At 40.7% G+C, this 15,893-nt stretch overlaps 1 protein-coding gene across 1 annotated transcript; it reads right to left on the bottom strand.

Moving 5' to 3' along the window:
* Positions 1-10,588: 10,588 nt before the first annotated feature.
* Positions 10,589-14,120, bottom strand: LOC119780762 (E3 SUMO-protein ligase ZBED1-like). The gene is made up of 8 exons (XM_038280906.1): positions 14,022-14,120; positions 13,640-13,805; positions 12,950-13,497; positions 12,686-12,830; positions 12,346-12,577; positions 12,141-12,263; positions 11,940-12,032; positions 10,589-11,841 (listed from the first exon to the last, which is right to left on the bottom strand). The coding sequence occupies exons 2-8, from the start codon at positions 13,735-13,737 to the stop codon at positions 11,491-11,493; spliced, it is 1,590 nt and encodes a 529-aa protein (XP_038136834.1). The 5' UTR covers positions 13,738-13,805; positions 14,022-14,120; the 3' UTR covers positions 10,589-11,490.
* Between the last annotated feature and the right edge of the window lie 1,773 nt (positions 14,121-15,893).

Below are 15,893 nucleotides of genomic sequence, written 5' to 3'. Positions count from 1 at the left end.
GCACGTGGGCTGGCCGGCAGGGGTTGCCCCCCCCTTTTTTTATTCATTCATTGATTTATTTTAATTATTATTATATATATTTTTTTTTTTTGTTGATGGACAGTATGGGGGGAGGATGGTAGTGTCTGCCCTGTGCCCGGCTGGCTGGTGGGTACAGGGTGAGGTGGCTACGGTGGTGAGACTGGTGGGGCCCCCCTCTCCGGAGGGGCTCTCGGGGAACGGCGGTGCCTATTGGAGTAAGCGGGGGAGGTGGCTCCCTGGGATAGCAGTAAGAACCCCAGTCCTTTGCTCCCCATCCCCGAAATCCTCCCTCTGCCTGCTCCATCACATTGCCACACATGTAGGTTTTTGGGGAGGGGGTCGTTACTGGAGGGCCCCACCTTCTGATGATGTCCCCCACCCCAATTTTATTTTGCATTTTAGACACTTCCATCTACAACATTTTCACAACACACATCTATGTAGGGTATTTTCTGGGGGGTGGGGGTCAAGGCCAGCCATGGGGGGGCTTATTTTATGGGCCTCACCACGGTCGGCTTCCTCCGTCCCCTCTCGCATCTAGACATTGAGGGTTCAGGTTTGTCGAATGGGGGGGTGCACTGGCACTGCCTATCTACCAGAAGGGGGGTGGACTGTGCCGGACACCCCCTCTTGGTACTCCCAGTTTTAATTACATCTGAGAACAACACGCAACAACACCACATCTGAGCAGGCACAGGGAGGATCGGGGTCTTCTCACACCCCTGTTCCCCGGCTGCCATATAAAGTCTGGGGCCTGGAGGAAGAGTGGGCCACTTGGTCCGTGGTTTTGGCTGGGGGTGGCTGCGGGGCCTAGGTGGCCTGCTGGTGGCGGGGCTGTCACTTCTGCTCTCCCCAAAGAAGGCTGGAAGGAGGGGCATGTAGTGGCTGGTTGAACTAGTTTTTTTGGGGGGGTTCTGGATGGGTGGGCCCCGGTCCCGGGGGAGCTCTTGCTGGGGGAGGCCCAGTCCGTGTGGGGCAGGGCTCAAAGCAGGAATGAGAAGGGTTGGTGTGGCGGTGTCGCAGCTCCTCTCCCCCATCTGGATTTTAGGTTTACTTATTGGGTCATCCGATAATCTCGGGACCAACCACCGGTGCCGCCGGGTCTTTGGTCCTGGTATTATTGGATGTGAGTGTTATGTGTAAATGTGTATCCGCGTTTTTTTTGTTTTTTTGTTCTGTGATGCGAGTGGGGGCACTAGGGAGGAAAGGCATGATTGAGATCGTGAGTGTTTTTTTTTTCTCTTCCAGGTTGGGGTCTGAACTGCCCCCTCTCCCAAATACATCTCAAGTCTCTGCTAAGTGCGGAGCCCATTCCCCTCGTCCTGCTCTCCCTCTGCTGGCTGGCGTCGGGGCTCGACGGTGCACTGATGGAGGTCGGGGTCTGGGGGTGGATGCCCGGGTGGCTACTGGCTCATTCCTGGCGGCCTCTCCGCTGCCCCGGCCGGCAGGGGGCCTTGCTGGGGCTCCTGTTTGGGGGTCGGCTGCCCCTGGAGCCTCGGATCCCTGGGGCCCGGGATCGGATTCACTTCAGGGTGGGGCTGGGTGTTGTTTGGGGATTCGATGCCGGTTCCTGGGCGATGCTTTTTTCGATGCCGGTTTTGTGGTATCGGTTCGGGGAGGAGAGTTGCACGGCGTGGTTAGGTGTAGGTCTTGGGTTTTGTTTTGGACTCTGGTTTTTTTCATTAGCATTTTTCCTCTTGCATGGAGGAATTTTTTTTTGGTGGGGGGGAGTGGTTGCAGGCGGGTTAGTGTCTGGTGTTCACTGTTGCATTGTGGGGGCCTTTTTGCTTGGCTGTTTTTTTTCTTTAGGGGGATTGGCATGTCTGTTTTCTCGGGGGACGGGCGGGCCCGTTGGGTGGGGGTCCTGCTGGTGGCGCGCCGCTGGTGTGTGGGGGTCTGGGCGGCTCCGGCGGGAGTGGTGTTGGGGGGCTGGTGTGGATGGGCTGGCTGCGCTGATTGGGTTTTCGGGTGGATTTTCCCACTTGGAGGCATGGTGGAGCTGCTTTAATTCCTCTGATTGCAGTGGGTGTGGCTGCGGGGCAGGTGGAGGGTGAAGTGGCTCCGCCCGGCGTGCGTAATACTACTTTAGCGATAGTTTCAAGGTGTTGCTTTATTGTATGTCTCGTACCATGTCTTTCGGTTGTGCTGTTCTTTTTTCATCTCGTTACAGGTGATGAAGCAGACTGAAAATGTTTTGTCATTGTCTCCTTTCTATCTCCTCTTTCTTTCATCTTTTCTGTTTTTTTTTTCTTTTTTCCTTTTTCTTCTTCTGTTTTTCTGCTCTATTTACATTGCAGTGTCCATATAAACTGTAAAAGTCACTGCATAATTACAATAAGAGAATTTATATGCATGAAACAAGTGGAGTAATATGGCAATTGCCATACTGCTACACTTTGGTGTAAAAGTAAAATCTGTTGGGCTCTTTTTGGCATCAAGACAACTATTCTTATTGCCACACTGCCAGACAGGACACTGTAAAAAAAAAAAAAAAATTGTCCTGCTTCCATAAACAACTCATTTTATCCTGGACTTTGGTTTATAAACATAACTTTTCCCCTCATAACTGTTATATTTGGAATAACCAAAATATTTGCTTTAAGCATATATCCCTATTTCTTCAGAACTGGGTGGATAAAAATATCCTATTTGTAAAAAGATTGTTTATTGGAGATGGTCAACTGTTTAATTGTGGTGAATTTCTTGGTAAATATAACTTCCCTGGATTTGCTGTCGTTTTTGATGCTATTCCTGCAGGTTTGAAATTTCTTATATCAACATCGGGTAACGCCCAGGTCCAGCATCCCAGATTACCAGAATTATTTATTGGGAATTCAGATCAATTCCTTAGTATTAAAACTGAAAATAACCATATAAGAGAAATAATCCAGAGGAATACTGTTAGGAAACCTGCCGCAACCTTTTTTTGGAACAATCTATTTTCAGATATCAATTGGGAACAAACATGGTTATTGCCAAGAAAATGTTTTGTTTCTAATAAAATACGGGAAGTGTCCCTTAAAATTTTACACAGTTGTTATCCTGTTAATTCAGTACTGAACAAATATATTCCAAATATTGATCCACTTTGTTCCTTCTGTCACATCGAACAAGAAACATTAACCCACCTTTTTTGGGAATGCTCTTTTAGCAAAGTGTTTTGGTGTGATTTCAATAATTTTGTCAATGGGAAATGCAATATACTTATTGCGCTGGATGTTAAACATTCTGTTTTGTATTTCCAAGGGCAGTATGTCTGGGAAATAATATATCATAGATTTCCTTATTCTATTAGCCAAGTTCCATATACATGTTTGTAAATTTGCTAAAAACAAACCCAACCTCAATGTTTTTAGAGCATATGTAAGATGTTTTTTTGGACTCCTTAAAAATATGCACCAACTATAAAGCTATGAAACTTATAACCTTAAGTGGTGAACTTAATTTGTAGTCTATTTCTTTTTCTGTTTCATGGAATCCTGTAGTTCTGTTACCTCAGTACCTCGAGCATACTACTGTCTACAATTGTATATTATTTATTTGTAAATAAAGTTTGTTAAAATAAAACTGCTCAGGTATCAACAGTGAATGTGTCTGTTTTCTTTCTATGTATTTGTGTTTCCCTATGCAATAAAATGACAACCAGCCTTTTATAATATTCCGATTTCTGTTGCCTGAAATTGATGTGGATCTAATCTTGTTACTTAAACTGAAAAATTAGAATATTTCAGATCCTAGTTTGGTTCAGCAATTTTTAGATAATAAATATGATGGATATGTTCAAGTTTATATGGATACTTCAAAAGATTCAACAACTGTTATGGTGTTTAGTTTGTAGTTCCAGATTTTAAATCAGGTAAAAAATAAATAAATAAATAAATAAATAAATAAAAAAAAAAGTGATGGAGTTTAAGTGCACAGAGGAGAAATGTTGGCAGATTTAGTGGGAAGAAGAGGTAACTGGAATATGCTGTAATAGTATTCAAAGAAAAGTTGGCATTATGAGGAAACAGAGGAATAGAAAGAAAGAGATAATCATATAAAGATTATAATTTTGTCATACATGTTTAAATAAAACGTTAATTAAATCGGGGAAACATGCTGCAGAGAAATTTGATTTTTATTTTCCTGAAGAATAAGTGGATCATGTTTTATTGTTCTACACTAAATATGTAGATCAGAGAAATTACAATTAAATATTAAATACGTTTTAGACACAGACTTTAAATCATAGGGTTATTCTTCATTATTGAAATATAGTTGTTTTATTTCTTTGTAGTGTTATTTGAATCCCGATCCACACTCTAATTCAGTTGGTGGCGGTAATGCACCAAAAGTTGCTTGCCAACTGCCAGTAAACACAAGAAGAAGAAGAGAAAGTCGCGTCACTAGCAGCGTTAGCTTAGCTTCTGTGTGGAATGTAGAGAGGCTGATAATCTGGGAGTGTTTACAGTGAGAATGTCTTCAGCCCAGCTTCAAGGAGAGTTTATCACCGAGCAGTTAACTCCTGCTGAAGAAACATTCACGGAGTTTAAAGGGAGTTTGGTCAATTCGGAGGAAAAGATGGAAGATCAACAACTACTGCTGGATTTCACCAGGATCCCACAGATCATCTTACACTGGATAGGTAGGAAACACCTTATAGAAACGATTCCCTGATTATGCACACTGCGGATTTTAGCCTCATCTGGTTGGAGAACTAATTAGAGATCAAAATGCTAAGCTAAAGCTAATTTCCGGTTGAGATGCAGTCCACGTCACGGAGCAAACCATAAAATACTAAACATCATGTTTGGTCATTTAACTTTTTCAGGCCAAAGCTCTACTCTTCCATGTGTTGTTTCTGATGCTTAGATTCCAACATAGAGGCTCTTCTAAGCCCTGATTAGATCCTGTTGGCTTTTGCCCAAAATGGGAAATACTCATGTGATTAAATTTGTTTAAAATATACACATGTAAATTGCTATCCATGCTGATTCTGAATGTTCTATGAGTACATATTGTATACTACAATTTCAGATCTCCGTAATCCGATTGATACATGAATGGAGGAAGTGACGTCATTTGTCCTAGCATGAATAACATTTCATATCTAAAATGTTTATTTTAGATAGGAGGAATACTTTTAAAGATATCTAAAATACAAAAAAATATTTTTTAAAAGGGCCACCTAAAATAAGTAAAGATTTGTAGATATCTGTGATGTAGTTCTTAATAGAGCAAAAATTTGATTCTAGAGTTCTTACAATGTTATTTCTACTGGTAGAAATGTAATTAGTAATATCTTAAAATGCAATTCTAAGAGTATTGTAATTGTGACTAGGTAGAATGCTTTAGTGCTATGTATAGTAGAAATGTGACTACTCAGCCTGCCTATTTTATGTTAATTTGGTGCCCCATTTCTTTTTTGAATATTAGTCAAAATATGTTTTTAAGAATGTAAACCTGCATTTTGGTATTGTTAAAATTTAGATATCTGAAATACCAATTTAACTAGGCATATATCAATATTTGATATCTGTAATGATATTTGTACTAGTAGAAATATATTTTAAATGTCAAGAATTGGATTTCTGGATATCTGTAATGTTCATTTTGGATATCTGAATTTGTAATTTTAAGTAGCAGTAACTCTATTATGAAGATCTGAAATTAGAATTTGTCAGAATTCATTTGTAGATAGGAAGAATGTTATTTTAGATATCTGGAAGTAAAAGCCAAATACACATGAATGGGAAATCATGGAAAAATTGTCATTTGAACTAGTAAGAATTACATTTCAGATATTTGAAATGTATATTTTAGATAGGACAAATTTAATTTTAAATACCAGAAATGTTGATTTTGACAAGGAAGAAATGCATTTGAGACATCGATATCTGATATATATATATATATATATATATATATATATATATATATATATATATATATATATTAGGGGTGGAACGGTTCACAAAATCCACGGTTCGGTTCACGGTTTCGTGGTCACGGTTTTAGGTTCGGTTCGGTATATGTTGATTGTTACACTGAAATCTAGGGCTGCAACTAACGATTATTTTAAAAATCGATGAATCGGCCGATTATTTTTTCGATTAATTGATGAATCGGACAAAAAATATTTTTTATATTTTATATTCTTTATTCCAAAATAAACATTTTAGACAGAACAAACAAGCACACAAGTACAGGTTCCTCATTAACTGTACTGGTGCAATATGAAAAATAAATGTTTATGTTAAAACTACGCAAACTTACATGAGAAATGTAGCTGACATCCACAAAATATAGGGTACTTTGTTTCATAAAGTGCAAAAAAAGACTTTTTTTTTTTTTAAAGCCCCTAAGGGGTTCAAACAATAGCGCCCCCCCCCCCTTTTCAACAAATGAGTTTTTTTTTTTGACTAATAGAGTTCTGCCTTTTAAGACAGGAAAGTATAGCAGTTAAAGTTGCTACTTGAGAAAATACTGAACCATAGAGATAAAAATAGCCCTGTGATTCAAATTATAAATTGTATTTGGAATAAAAATGAGAGAACTAGGGGTGCTAAAAAACACATCCTCCAAAGACAGATATTTACATGGAAATGTGGCATATAATTAATTGACATATTACTGATCTTGCTGGATTTTATTCTGCTTTACTTCCATAAATTGCAGGATCTTCTTTACTTTATCTTTGCCAGAAGATTTAAACTTTAAAAGCCTTGCCCTCATAATTTGCAAGTTAATTTATTTATAAAGTAAATATAAATGCTGCTTAAGCCAATTCAAATGAAATTAAAAGTAAAATAAGTAGCCAACCTTATCACTGTCTGTAACCTACTAACAAGGTAAGGAAAGCATCAGATGAGCTACCTGAGAAACTAACGTTACGTTTCCCCACTTTAAAACAAAACAAACATGGTGGTTCCATGCCATGTTCATTTGTTTTGACAAAAGTTGCATGTTACGACTTTTTTCGCTTTACAAAGCGCAGGCTATTTTAATTATTGTGATCAATTTGCGCCGTCAATCCCGGTGCATGCGCGCTTCATTTGCAGTCTGGACGCTGAGGGTAAACATCCTGCTGGCTCTGACTGCAGCGCTGCCTGCGGGAGCGGGGGAAGGCGCCCCACGACAGAGTAGGATTGATACATGCTTTCAGGTAAGAGTCTCCAAAAGCCGCCAGTGACACCGTAAAAAGTCGGCAGATTTGTCGCAAGTCGCTTTTTTGAAAAATAGTCGCTGGAGGGGTCTGAAAAGTCGCTGAGTTGGCAACACTGCACCTGCAGCGCTGGCTCGCTCTGCCGTATTTTTTCTTCTTCCCCCGCTTCAGTCAAGTGGATGTGATGGCGGCGGATGACGCATTAATCGCGCGACACAACTAACCGATGATGAAATTCGTTGCCAACGCTTTTAAAAGTCGATTTTTATCGATTCGTTGTTGCAGCCCTACCGAAATCCCATAAAAATTTATGAAATTAATGAAAAAATCCCAAAAAATTAATGAATTGTAACTATTTTTAATGATCCGTGGAAACCCTGTTTCATTTCCACATGTTTTGCTGCTTTGAATTTAATCATCTCGTGCATGCCCTTTACGATCTCTAAGGAACTCAGAGCGGAGCGAACGGGAGCCACAGTGGAGGCTGTATGCTTTGCTTTTTGCAGGCGGTCTGGTGCGCAGCGGATTGCTGACGGAGTATGTGGGATTTCGGGGTTAGCATGACATGTTGGTCATGTTGCTGTTAGCATAAACAAAACGTGTTGCACACTGTTGCACTTTAATCCATAACTTTCTTTCCGCCGTCATTGTAGGTCACTCTAAATGCAAAGTGGTCCCATACAGCAGACCTATAAAGTGCTGCTGGCGTGTCTTCCAACTCCTGTTCTTTCCCACTCACCATACCCACGCAAAACTCCACAACAACTGATTTTTTTTCTGCTTCACCCGGCTACGCTGCTTCGCTTCTTCTTCTTGTTTACTACTGGTGGTTGGCTGTGGTCGCAGTATTGCCACCTTCTGCTCTGGAGTGTAAACGCTTCGCCTATGAGAAAAAGGAGCAGCGCATCAACCGAACGCAACACACGCTAATCGAACCAAGACAGTCGAACCGAACGGTTCAGACGGTTTTCATAAACTTTGCATTTAGAGTAGGGATGCACGATATTGGGATTTTGGCCGATATCCGATATGCCGATATTTTAAAACTCATGTAGCCGATATCCGATATCGATACTAATGTTAAAGCTGGACAAAAATAAGTAGTCATTGAAAATACCATTTCTGAAAATACCATTTCTGACACTTTGAAAAATTATATATTCAAATATACACTATATTGCCAAAAGTATTTGCTCACCTGCCTTGACTCACATATGAGCTTAAGTGACATCCCGTTCCTAATCCATAGGGTTCAATATGACGTCGGTCCACCCTTTGCAGCTAGAACAGCTTCAACTCTTCTGGGAAGGCTGTCCACAAGGTTTAGGAGTGTGTTTATGGGAATTTTTGACCATTCTTCCAGAAGCGCATTTGTGAGGTCGCACACTGATGTTGGACGAGAAGGCCTGGCTCTCAGTCTCCGCTCTAATTCATCCCAAAGGTGTTCTATCGGGTTGAGGTCAGGACTCTGTGCAGGCCAGTCAAGTTCATCCACACCAGACTCTGTCATCCATGTCTTTATGGACCTTGCTTTGTGCACTGGTGCACAGTCATGTTGGAAGAGGAAGGGGCCAGCTCCAAACTGTTCCCACAAAGTTGGGAGCATGGAATTGTCCAAAATGTCTTGGTATGCTGAAGCATTCAGAGTTCCTTTCACTGGAACTAAGGGGCCAAGCCCAGCTCCTGAAAAACAACCTCACACCATAATCCCCCCTCCACCAAACTTTACACTTGGCACAATGCAGTCAGACAAGTACCGTTCTCCTGGCAACCGCCAAACCCAGACCCGTCCATCAGATTGCCAGATGGAGAAGCGCGATTCGTCACTCCAGAGAACGCGTCTCCACTGCTCTAGAGTCCAGTGGCGGCGTGCTTTACACCACCGCATCCGACGCTTTGCATTGCACTTGGTGATGTATGGCTTGGATGCAGCTGCTCGACAAAGAAACCCATTCCATGAAGCTCTCTGCGCACTGTTCTTGAGCTAATCTGAAGGCCACATGAAGTTTGGAGGTCTGTAGTGATTGACTCTGCAGAAAGTTGGCGACCTCTTCGCACTATGCGCGTCAGCATCCGCTGACCCCGCTCCGTCAGTTTACGTGGCCTACCACTTCGTGGCTGAGTTGCTGTCGTTCCCAAACACTTCCATTTTCTTATAATACAGCTGACAGTTGACTGTGGAATATTTAGGAGCGAGGAAATTTCACGACTGGATTTGTTGCACAGGTGGCATCCTATCACAGTTCCACGCTGGAATTCACTGAGCTCCTGAGAGCGACCCATTCTTTCACAAATGTTTGTAAAAACAGTCTGCATGCCTAGGTGCTTGAATTTATACACCTGTGGCCATGGAAGTGATTGGAACACCTGATTCCAATAATTTGGATGGGTGAGCAAATACTTTTGGCAATATAGTGTATTTTCATATGCTGATATCAAATTGATTTTTAAAAACACGGTATCGATATATTTTACTTTCAAAATATCGCGAAATTTCATCGTTCTGTTACAAACTCTCGTGATATTTTGCAAATTCTTGTGAGATTTTGTTAGTAAAATAGATCGATAACGCGTCAATATATCAACATATAAAAATATGGCAGAATTTCCTGAATTTTCGGAGGATTTCGTAGCATAACGATGACATATAGCAATATTTAATTAGTAAAAGAGATTGATATGGTGTTTTTAAATGGCAATATATCAGCATATGAAGATATTGTGATATTTTAATGTATCAATATTTTTTCCCTCGTCTTTAGAATTTCTTAAGTCTGTAAAAAAATAAGTTTTTGAGGAAGAAGAAGAAGTAGTATATATTTTTTTTTTAGACTTTAGAAACTCAGAAGCTGATCAAGTATCGGGTTAAATATCGGTGGGGTGGCCGATGTCCGATATTCAGTTTTAAGGCCGATACCGATAGGGGGCCGATTATATCATGCATCCCTAATTTAGAGTGACCTACGATGACGGCGGAAAGAAAGTTGTGGATTAAAGTGCAACAGTGTGCAAGCATTGTGCAACACGTTTTGTTTATGCTAACAGCAACATGACCAACATGTCATGCTAACCCCGAAATCCCACATACTCCGTCAGCGCTCCGCTCCGCCCTGCTGCGCACCAGACCGCCTGCAAAAAGCAAAGCATACAGCCTCCGCTGTGGCTCCCGTCCGCTCCGCTCTGAGTTCCTTGGAGATCGTAGAGAGCATGCGCGAGATGATTACGTTCAAAGCAGCAAAACATGCGGAAATTATCCATTGATCATTAAAAATAATTACAATTCATAAACATTTTTTTCATTAATTTTTATAATTTTTATTAATTTTTTTTTTATTTTTTGGTGTAACAATAAACATGTACTGAACCGAACCAAAAACCGTGAGCAGAAACCGTGAACCGAACCGTGGATTTTGTGAACCGTTCCACCCCTAGTAGGATCCCATTTCTGGTGCAGATTGGGCAGAGACGACTGATAAAACTGAAAGGATTTTAAGGCATTTATTTTCTCAGAAAATTGCCCATCATTAAGCACTTTTTAACATTATTACTATATTTCTGGGCATCTCTATTAAGACAAACGTATTAAACGGTAAGGGCTGCCAATTATGACCAACTCTTTGAGTGAGATTTAAAGATAGTTTGAACAGGCAAACCTTGTCAGTGATCGATTGACAGGCAATAAGGATAAACATAGGTTGTAGATTTTTTTCAGGATTTAACTGAAACAAAGCACTGTACATTTTACTGAATAACAATACGTAATCTGTAGTTATGTGGAAAATTTTTCATACAATACACATTATTTTCTATATTTCAGAGAGTTGAAGTAATACAATTGCATCTTAAATATACTGTATACTAAGAATTTCACGACAATGTTTAATAAAGGAATGGAGGATTAGCTTCTATTTCTGTGTATATCATCTAAATAAGTGGTTCTCCAATTTTCAAACATTCTGTTGATATGCTTACGTAATGCAGTCCTACATGCTTGTCCCGTTAGCTGTCTTTTTCTGCACATATGTACTGCCAGGCATATATCTGTGGTAGGGCTGGGTATTGTTCAAAAATTTTCGATACCGGTACCAATACCCATACCTTCACTTCGATACCGGTTCCTGAACGAAACTTTTTTCGATACCAGTTTTATAATATCAATTCGAAGAAAAAGAAAATTGCACAACATAATAAAGTTCAAATCTTGAGTTTTATGTTTAGCTCAGATTTTTCCATTCAAAGTACTACTCTCATATAAAAAAAATGTTTCAAGTGAAAAAAAACATTTGGAAACCAGTCAGTGTCTAATGCTCACTGTTAAATTCTTAGCAGTTCTTCTTCAGAAAGATTAACATGTCTGCTTTCTCAGGAGACAAACAAGCCCGCTCCTGGCTGATGGTGTCTCCAGCAGTAGAAAATGTACGCTCTGAGGGTGTGGATGATGCTTGCACACAGAGATACCTGGTTGCCAAGTTTGATAGCATTGGCATAGTGTCCCTCACATTCCACCACCAGGTCACTGCATTCACAGAAGTTAGGGTAGACGGTAGACCTCTGTACTTCTGGATCTCCTCTTGAATCTTGTCTGTGTTGCTAGAACTGTTCTCTTGTCTCATTTCAACTGCCATGTCTTCATCAGCAAATAGCTCCTCAAGAGCAGAGAGCTTTGGCTTTTTCTGTCAACAAAAATAATAGAATAGATAGCAATTTAATTTTGTTATATAACATTAAGTAATGTGGGGAAATGGGATGTCTTTGTATTGCTTTATTTTACCAGTGGTCCTACTGCAGCTCCACAGTCTTCATCAGAGGAGTTGTCATCACGGTGACCAGCTGTCCCCTCAACCTCCTGCTTCATCTGCTGGGCCTAGAAAAATACAATTTCATTCAGTGTTCAATAGATTATAATAGGAGTCATATAAACAGACCTACATTTGAAGTCGAATAAAAATTATCAATCAGAAAAAACAAACACCTGTTGTGAGGTTCTACTCATGAGCTCCTCTTCTATTCTGGTCCACACTTCTTCGCCTAGTTTCATCTTGAATCTCGGGTCTAAGGCTGTGCCCTCCTCCAAGAACTGCCTGATTCTCTCATCCTGCAAAACAAAAGCAGAAATGTATGTTAGTAGTCATGATGTCTGAGTATAGTAAACCTAAAGAAAAAAATATGCAACATACTTGGTATCTTTTTGAGAGGTCCCCCCAGATCTTTTCCTTGATAGCTTGTGTGAAGGAGGAGTCATCATCAGTAACTGCGAAGTGATGCTGGAGCTTCCCCAAAATGGGCAGAATCTGGCCCAAAGTTGGACTCCTTTCAGCAGAGATGCAGACAGTTGAAGTATATAGTATCTTCATAACTCTGACAAATTGTTCTGCTTTTCTAAAATCCTCATCAGAAAGTCTCTCCAGTCTGAAAGGAAATATACACATTGTTGTATTAGTTAGAGCAAAGCCCAGCACATTGGTTGGTTTGATAAAAGAATAAGGTAATCCCACAATCTATCCTCATCTACAATACCTGTCCTTCTCCATTGATTTTTTTAACCGAGGGTCCATGGAGGCTGCCTGGATAGCAGGAAACTGCTCCAGAAATCGCTCCACCATCAGGAACAGGCTATTCCACCTGTTCTTCACATCTAAAATGACAGCATGTTCTGGAAGACCTAAAGAAAGATGGTGTGTGTGGTTTACAAACAGGTTGTGTATTTGCTGTAATAGTTGAATGATTGACTTAGCCATATCATTTTGAAACTAAGTTTAGTCCACTTTGATTTCTACTAACCAAGAAGATGCTGCTTCTCTTTAAGGATAGGTTTGGCCAAGCTGCACCATTTTAACCACACCACTGTAGCTCGGATTCTTCCTGCCCACTTTGAGATTACTGGTATAGTATACAGCTTTTGAGCAGCAATGTTTAGAGTATGAGCAAAACATGCAATCTTTCTAATGTTCATTTTTTTCACTGCTACATCCATATTAGCTGCATTGTCTACAGTGATCGCAACAACTTTATGCTTTATATTGAATTCTTCAAGAATATCCCCTATCTCCTCGGCTATTACATTCCCTGTCTGTGATGTGTAGACTGCCCTGGTATGCAGGATTTTCTCCTTCATGGCCCCCTCTCTCACAAAGTGGACTGAAACCGTCAAGTAATGGTCTTGTGCCAAACTGGTCCATCTATCCGCGGTCACAGCCACATCTCTGACGTCTTGCAATTCTTTCTTGACATTTTCCTTCTCTACTGCATACCATGCTGGTATGAGTGTATTTGACAGCATGTCTTTGCTGGGGGACTGGTATCTGGGGTTAAGGGCTGTTATCATCTCCCTAATTGACATTCACAATATAATACACAAAACATCAACAATAACATTGCTGTGTAACTTTTGTTTAAAAAAAAAAACATGATATCTAGGCTAAGAGAGATAAAGGCTAAACTGGTCAAATATATAACATAAAGCTTACTTACCTCCACCATGGAGCCTCCACTATAGAAAAAGGCAGCAAACCTTTAACAACAAAGTTTGTGACTGCCCTGTGACACTGATCTTGTTTTTCTTTTGGCATCTTTGCCTTTTCTGCAAGTGTGAATGGATTTATGCTGACTGGCTTTTTCCTCCTCACATCAGAGGCTACTGTGAGGAGAATATAAAAATAACAGTGAAGATAAGGTTAGCTGTGTAACCAACCAGCTGACCCAATGGATAAGCATATTTTTACAAACATGGACAAAGTAAATGTTAATGTTAGCTTTTGATTTAGCTAGCTAATGCAAAGCTAAGGCTACACGCTAACTCGGCACAATGCACCTTATAAGTTGCAGTAACGCTAATAAATAATCTTAAACTTGCCTGGTGAAATCCCAGACACAGTGCCGTCCTCGGTACTCTTTGATGAGGCGGAGTCCAGTGGTGGATATTTTTGAATCACTCTGAGTCGGCTCAGGTTTTGCGCTGCTCACTGGCTGCTGAGAGGAGGAGGGCTGCTGAAAGGAGGAGGGCTGCTCTGGCTGCAGTCCGCTCCTCTTGCAGTCAAACACTGTACAAGCTTCGGCTCTTAAATTGATTCCGTGGACTATCGGGTGCTTCATCAAATTAGTCGTGTTGCCAGACTTAACAACAACGTCTTTTTTGCATATATTGCATTTCACACTGTTGGCATCAATTTTAATGAAGTGAAGCCACACTTTTGATCTAGGTGGCATTTTTAAGCAGTACAATTATGCTCGCGACGAGTTCAAAACAGATACACAAGTGAACCCCCTCTGTCGGCGTAACCACGTATGTGCTTTTCCTGGGTGACGCAATCACGTTTAACTTTACAGCCAATCACCATAACTTGGTACCGAAAGACGAGGCATGTTTCAATACTCGGTAGAACCGAAGCATTTCGGTCGGTACCATAAAAGAACCGAAGTTCGGTACCCAGCCCTAATCTGTGGTGAGCTACGGTTTCCGATAGTCTCACCTGTCTCACCACGGTTCTTTGAAAATGGCAGAGGGTCTTAAGAGAAAGTGTATGAGAAGAAAAGAAAGACCTCAGAAGAGGCAGATATATCCCTGAATATGTAGCGCAGAGAGTTGTACTAAATGAAAAACATTTTTGCATACATTTTGTGTGTATAAAATGACAATAAAAGTTGTCTAAGTATCACACTATTAGTCTTTGCACGTCGTGGGGTGTCCGGAGGAGGATCATTTAGACATGTAGCCTCTCTGAAAGTCTTATTTCTTGCATTTTGAGGTTGAACGCAGTTAACTTTATGTCTTTGTTAAAACACCACCTTTGCCCTGATTATGAGAAGGATGTGTGCTTGGCTAGAAGGGTTAATTTCATAAGAAAGGCATGAGATCATTTTAAGGTACATATATTTCATTGGTTAATTCAAACAATCAGAAAGTGTAATGCCTTTCACTGAGAATCCAGAATTCGCCTCTTGGGTGTTTTCCCATGTTGTTTGTGGAAGCTGGAAGTAGATGTTTGCGTTTTTCAGGTATTTTGTACAAACTGCAGGCACCAGAATAATAAAAGCAAACATATATTGCTGGGAGATTTTGACATTTTGTGTTAATTTAGGCATTAATAAACAGTTTCAGTGGAGCATGGTGCATGGTGGAACAGAAGTAGCACTGCCTGTGAAAGGACTTCCAACCACAAATGTATATATGTCTAGACAAACTGTTAGAAACTGACTCCATTGAGTTGTGTGAGGTCCCAAAGTACACAGATGGGGGTTGTGCTCACAGGACAACAATGCGCAAGACACTTAGCATTTGCCAGAGGGCACCAAGAATGGCAAATTCCCCACTTGCAATCTGTGCTCTTCATAGATGAAAGGAGGTTCAAACCTTGCATGTGACAGGCCGGAGACACTGTGGAGAGCGATCTGCTGCCTGAAACATCCTTTAGCATAACTGGGGAGGGGGCTGCCACTTTGCCAGACAACAGTGAAGCATGGCTGGTCTTTTATAACCTGTGATTTTGATGTCAGAGCTTCAGTTCATGCTGTGAGATGTAGTTCCAATCTGTTTATATGTAGTTAGATCAACACAAGGATGATTAAAGTGAATTGTCATTTCTTTAACCTACAATAGAACATCTTTCTGTTGTTTGTCTTTCTAGACCACCTGCAGGATTATGTTGGAAATGAGGAGGCTTTCTCTGATCAGCAGCTCTGTAAACAGGAGAGAGATTCCAGTTTGGACCAAGAGGAACCAGAACCT

This window comes from Cyprinodon tularosa, unplaced genomic scaffold (assembly GCF_016077235.1).
Source record: "Cyprinodon tularosa strain WSP-4 unplaced genomic scaffold, ASM1607723v1 ctg166, whole genome shotgun sequence".
Lineage (NCBI taxonomy): Eukaryota > Metazoa > Chordata > Actinopteri > Cyprinodontiformes > Cyprinodontidae > Cyprinodon > Cyprinodon tularosa.
This window is presented reverse-complemented; position numbering and strand designations above follow the sequence as displayed.

Bases quoted from the DNA above. Each gene is read 5' to 3' on its own strand.
- LOC119780762 (XM_038280906.1), bottom strand. From the start codon at position 13,737: ATGCCAAAAGAAAAACAAGATCAGTGTCACAGGGCAGTCACAAACTTT. The intron at 12,831-12,949 runs GTTAGTAGAAAT...ATCTTTCTTTAG, and splicing joins AGAGAAGCAGCATCTTCTTG to GTCTTCCAGAACATGCTGTC. The intron at 11,842-11,939 runs GTAAAATAAAGC...TTTTGTTGACAG, and splicing joins GAGCTGCAGTAGGACCACTG to AAAAAGCCAAAGCTCTCTGC.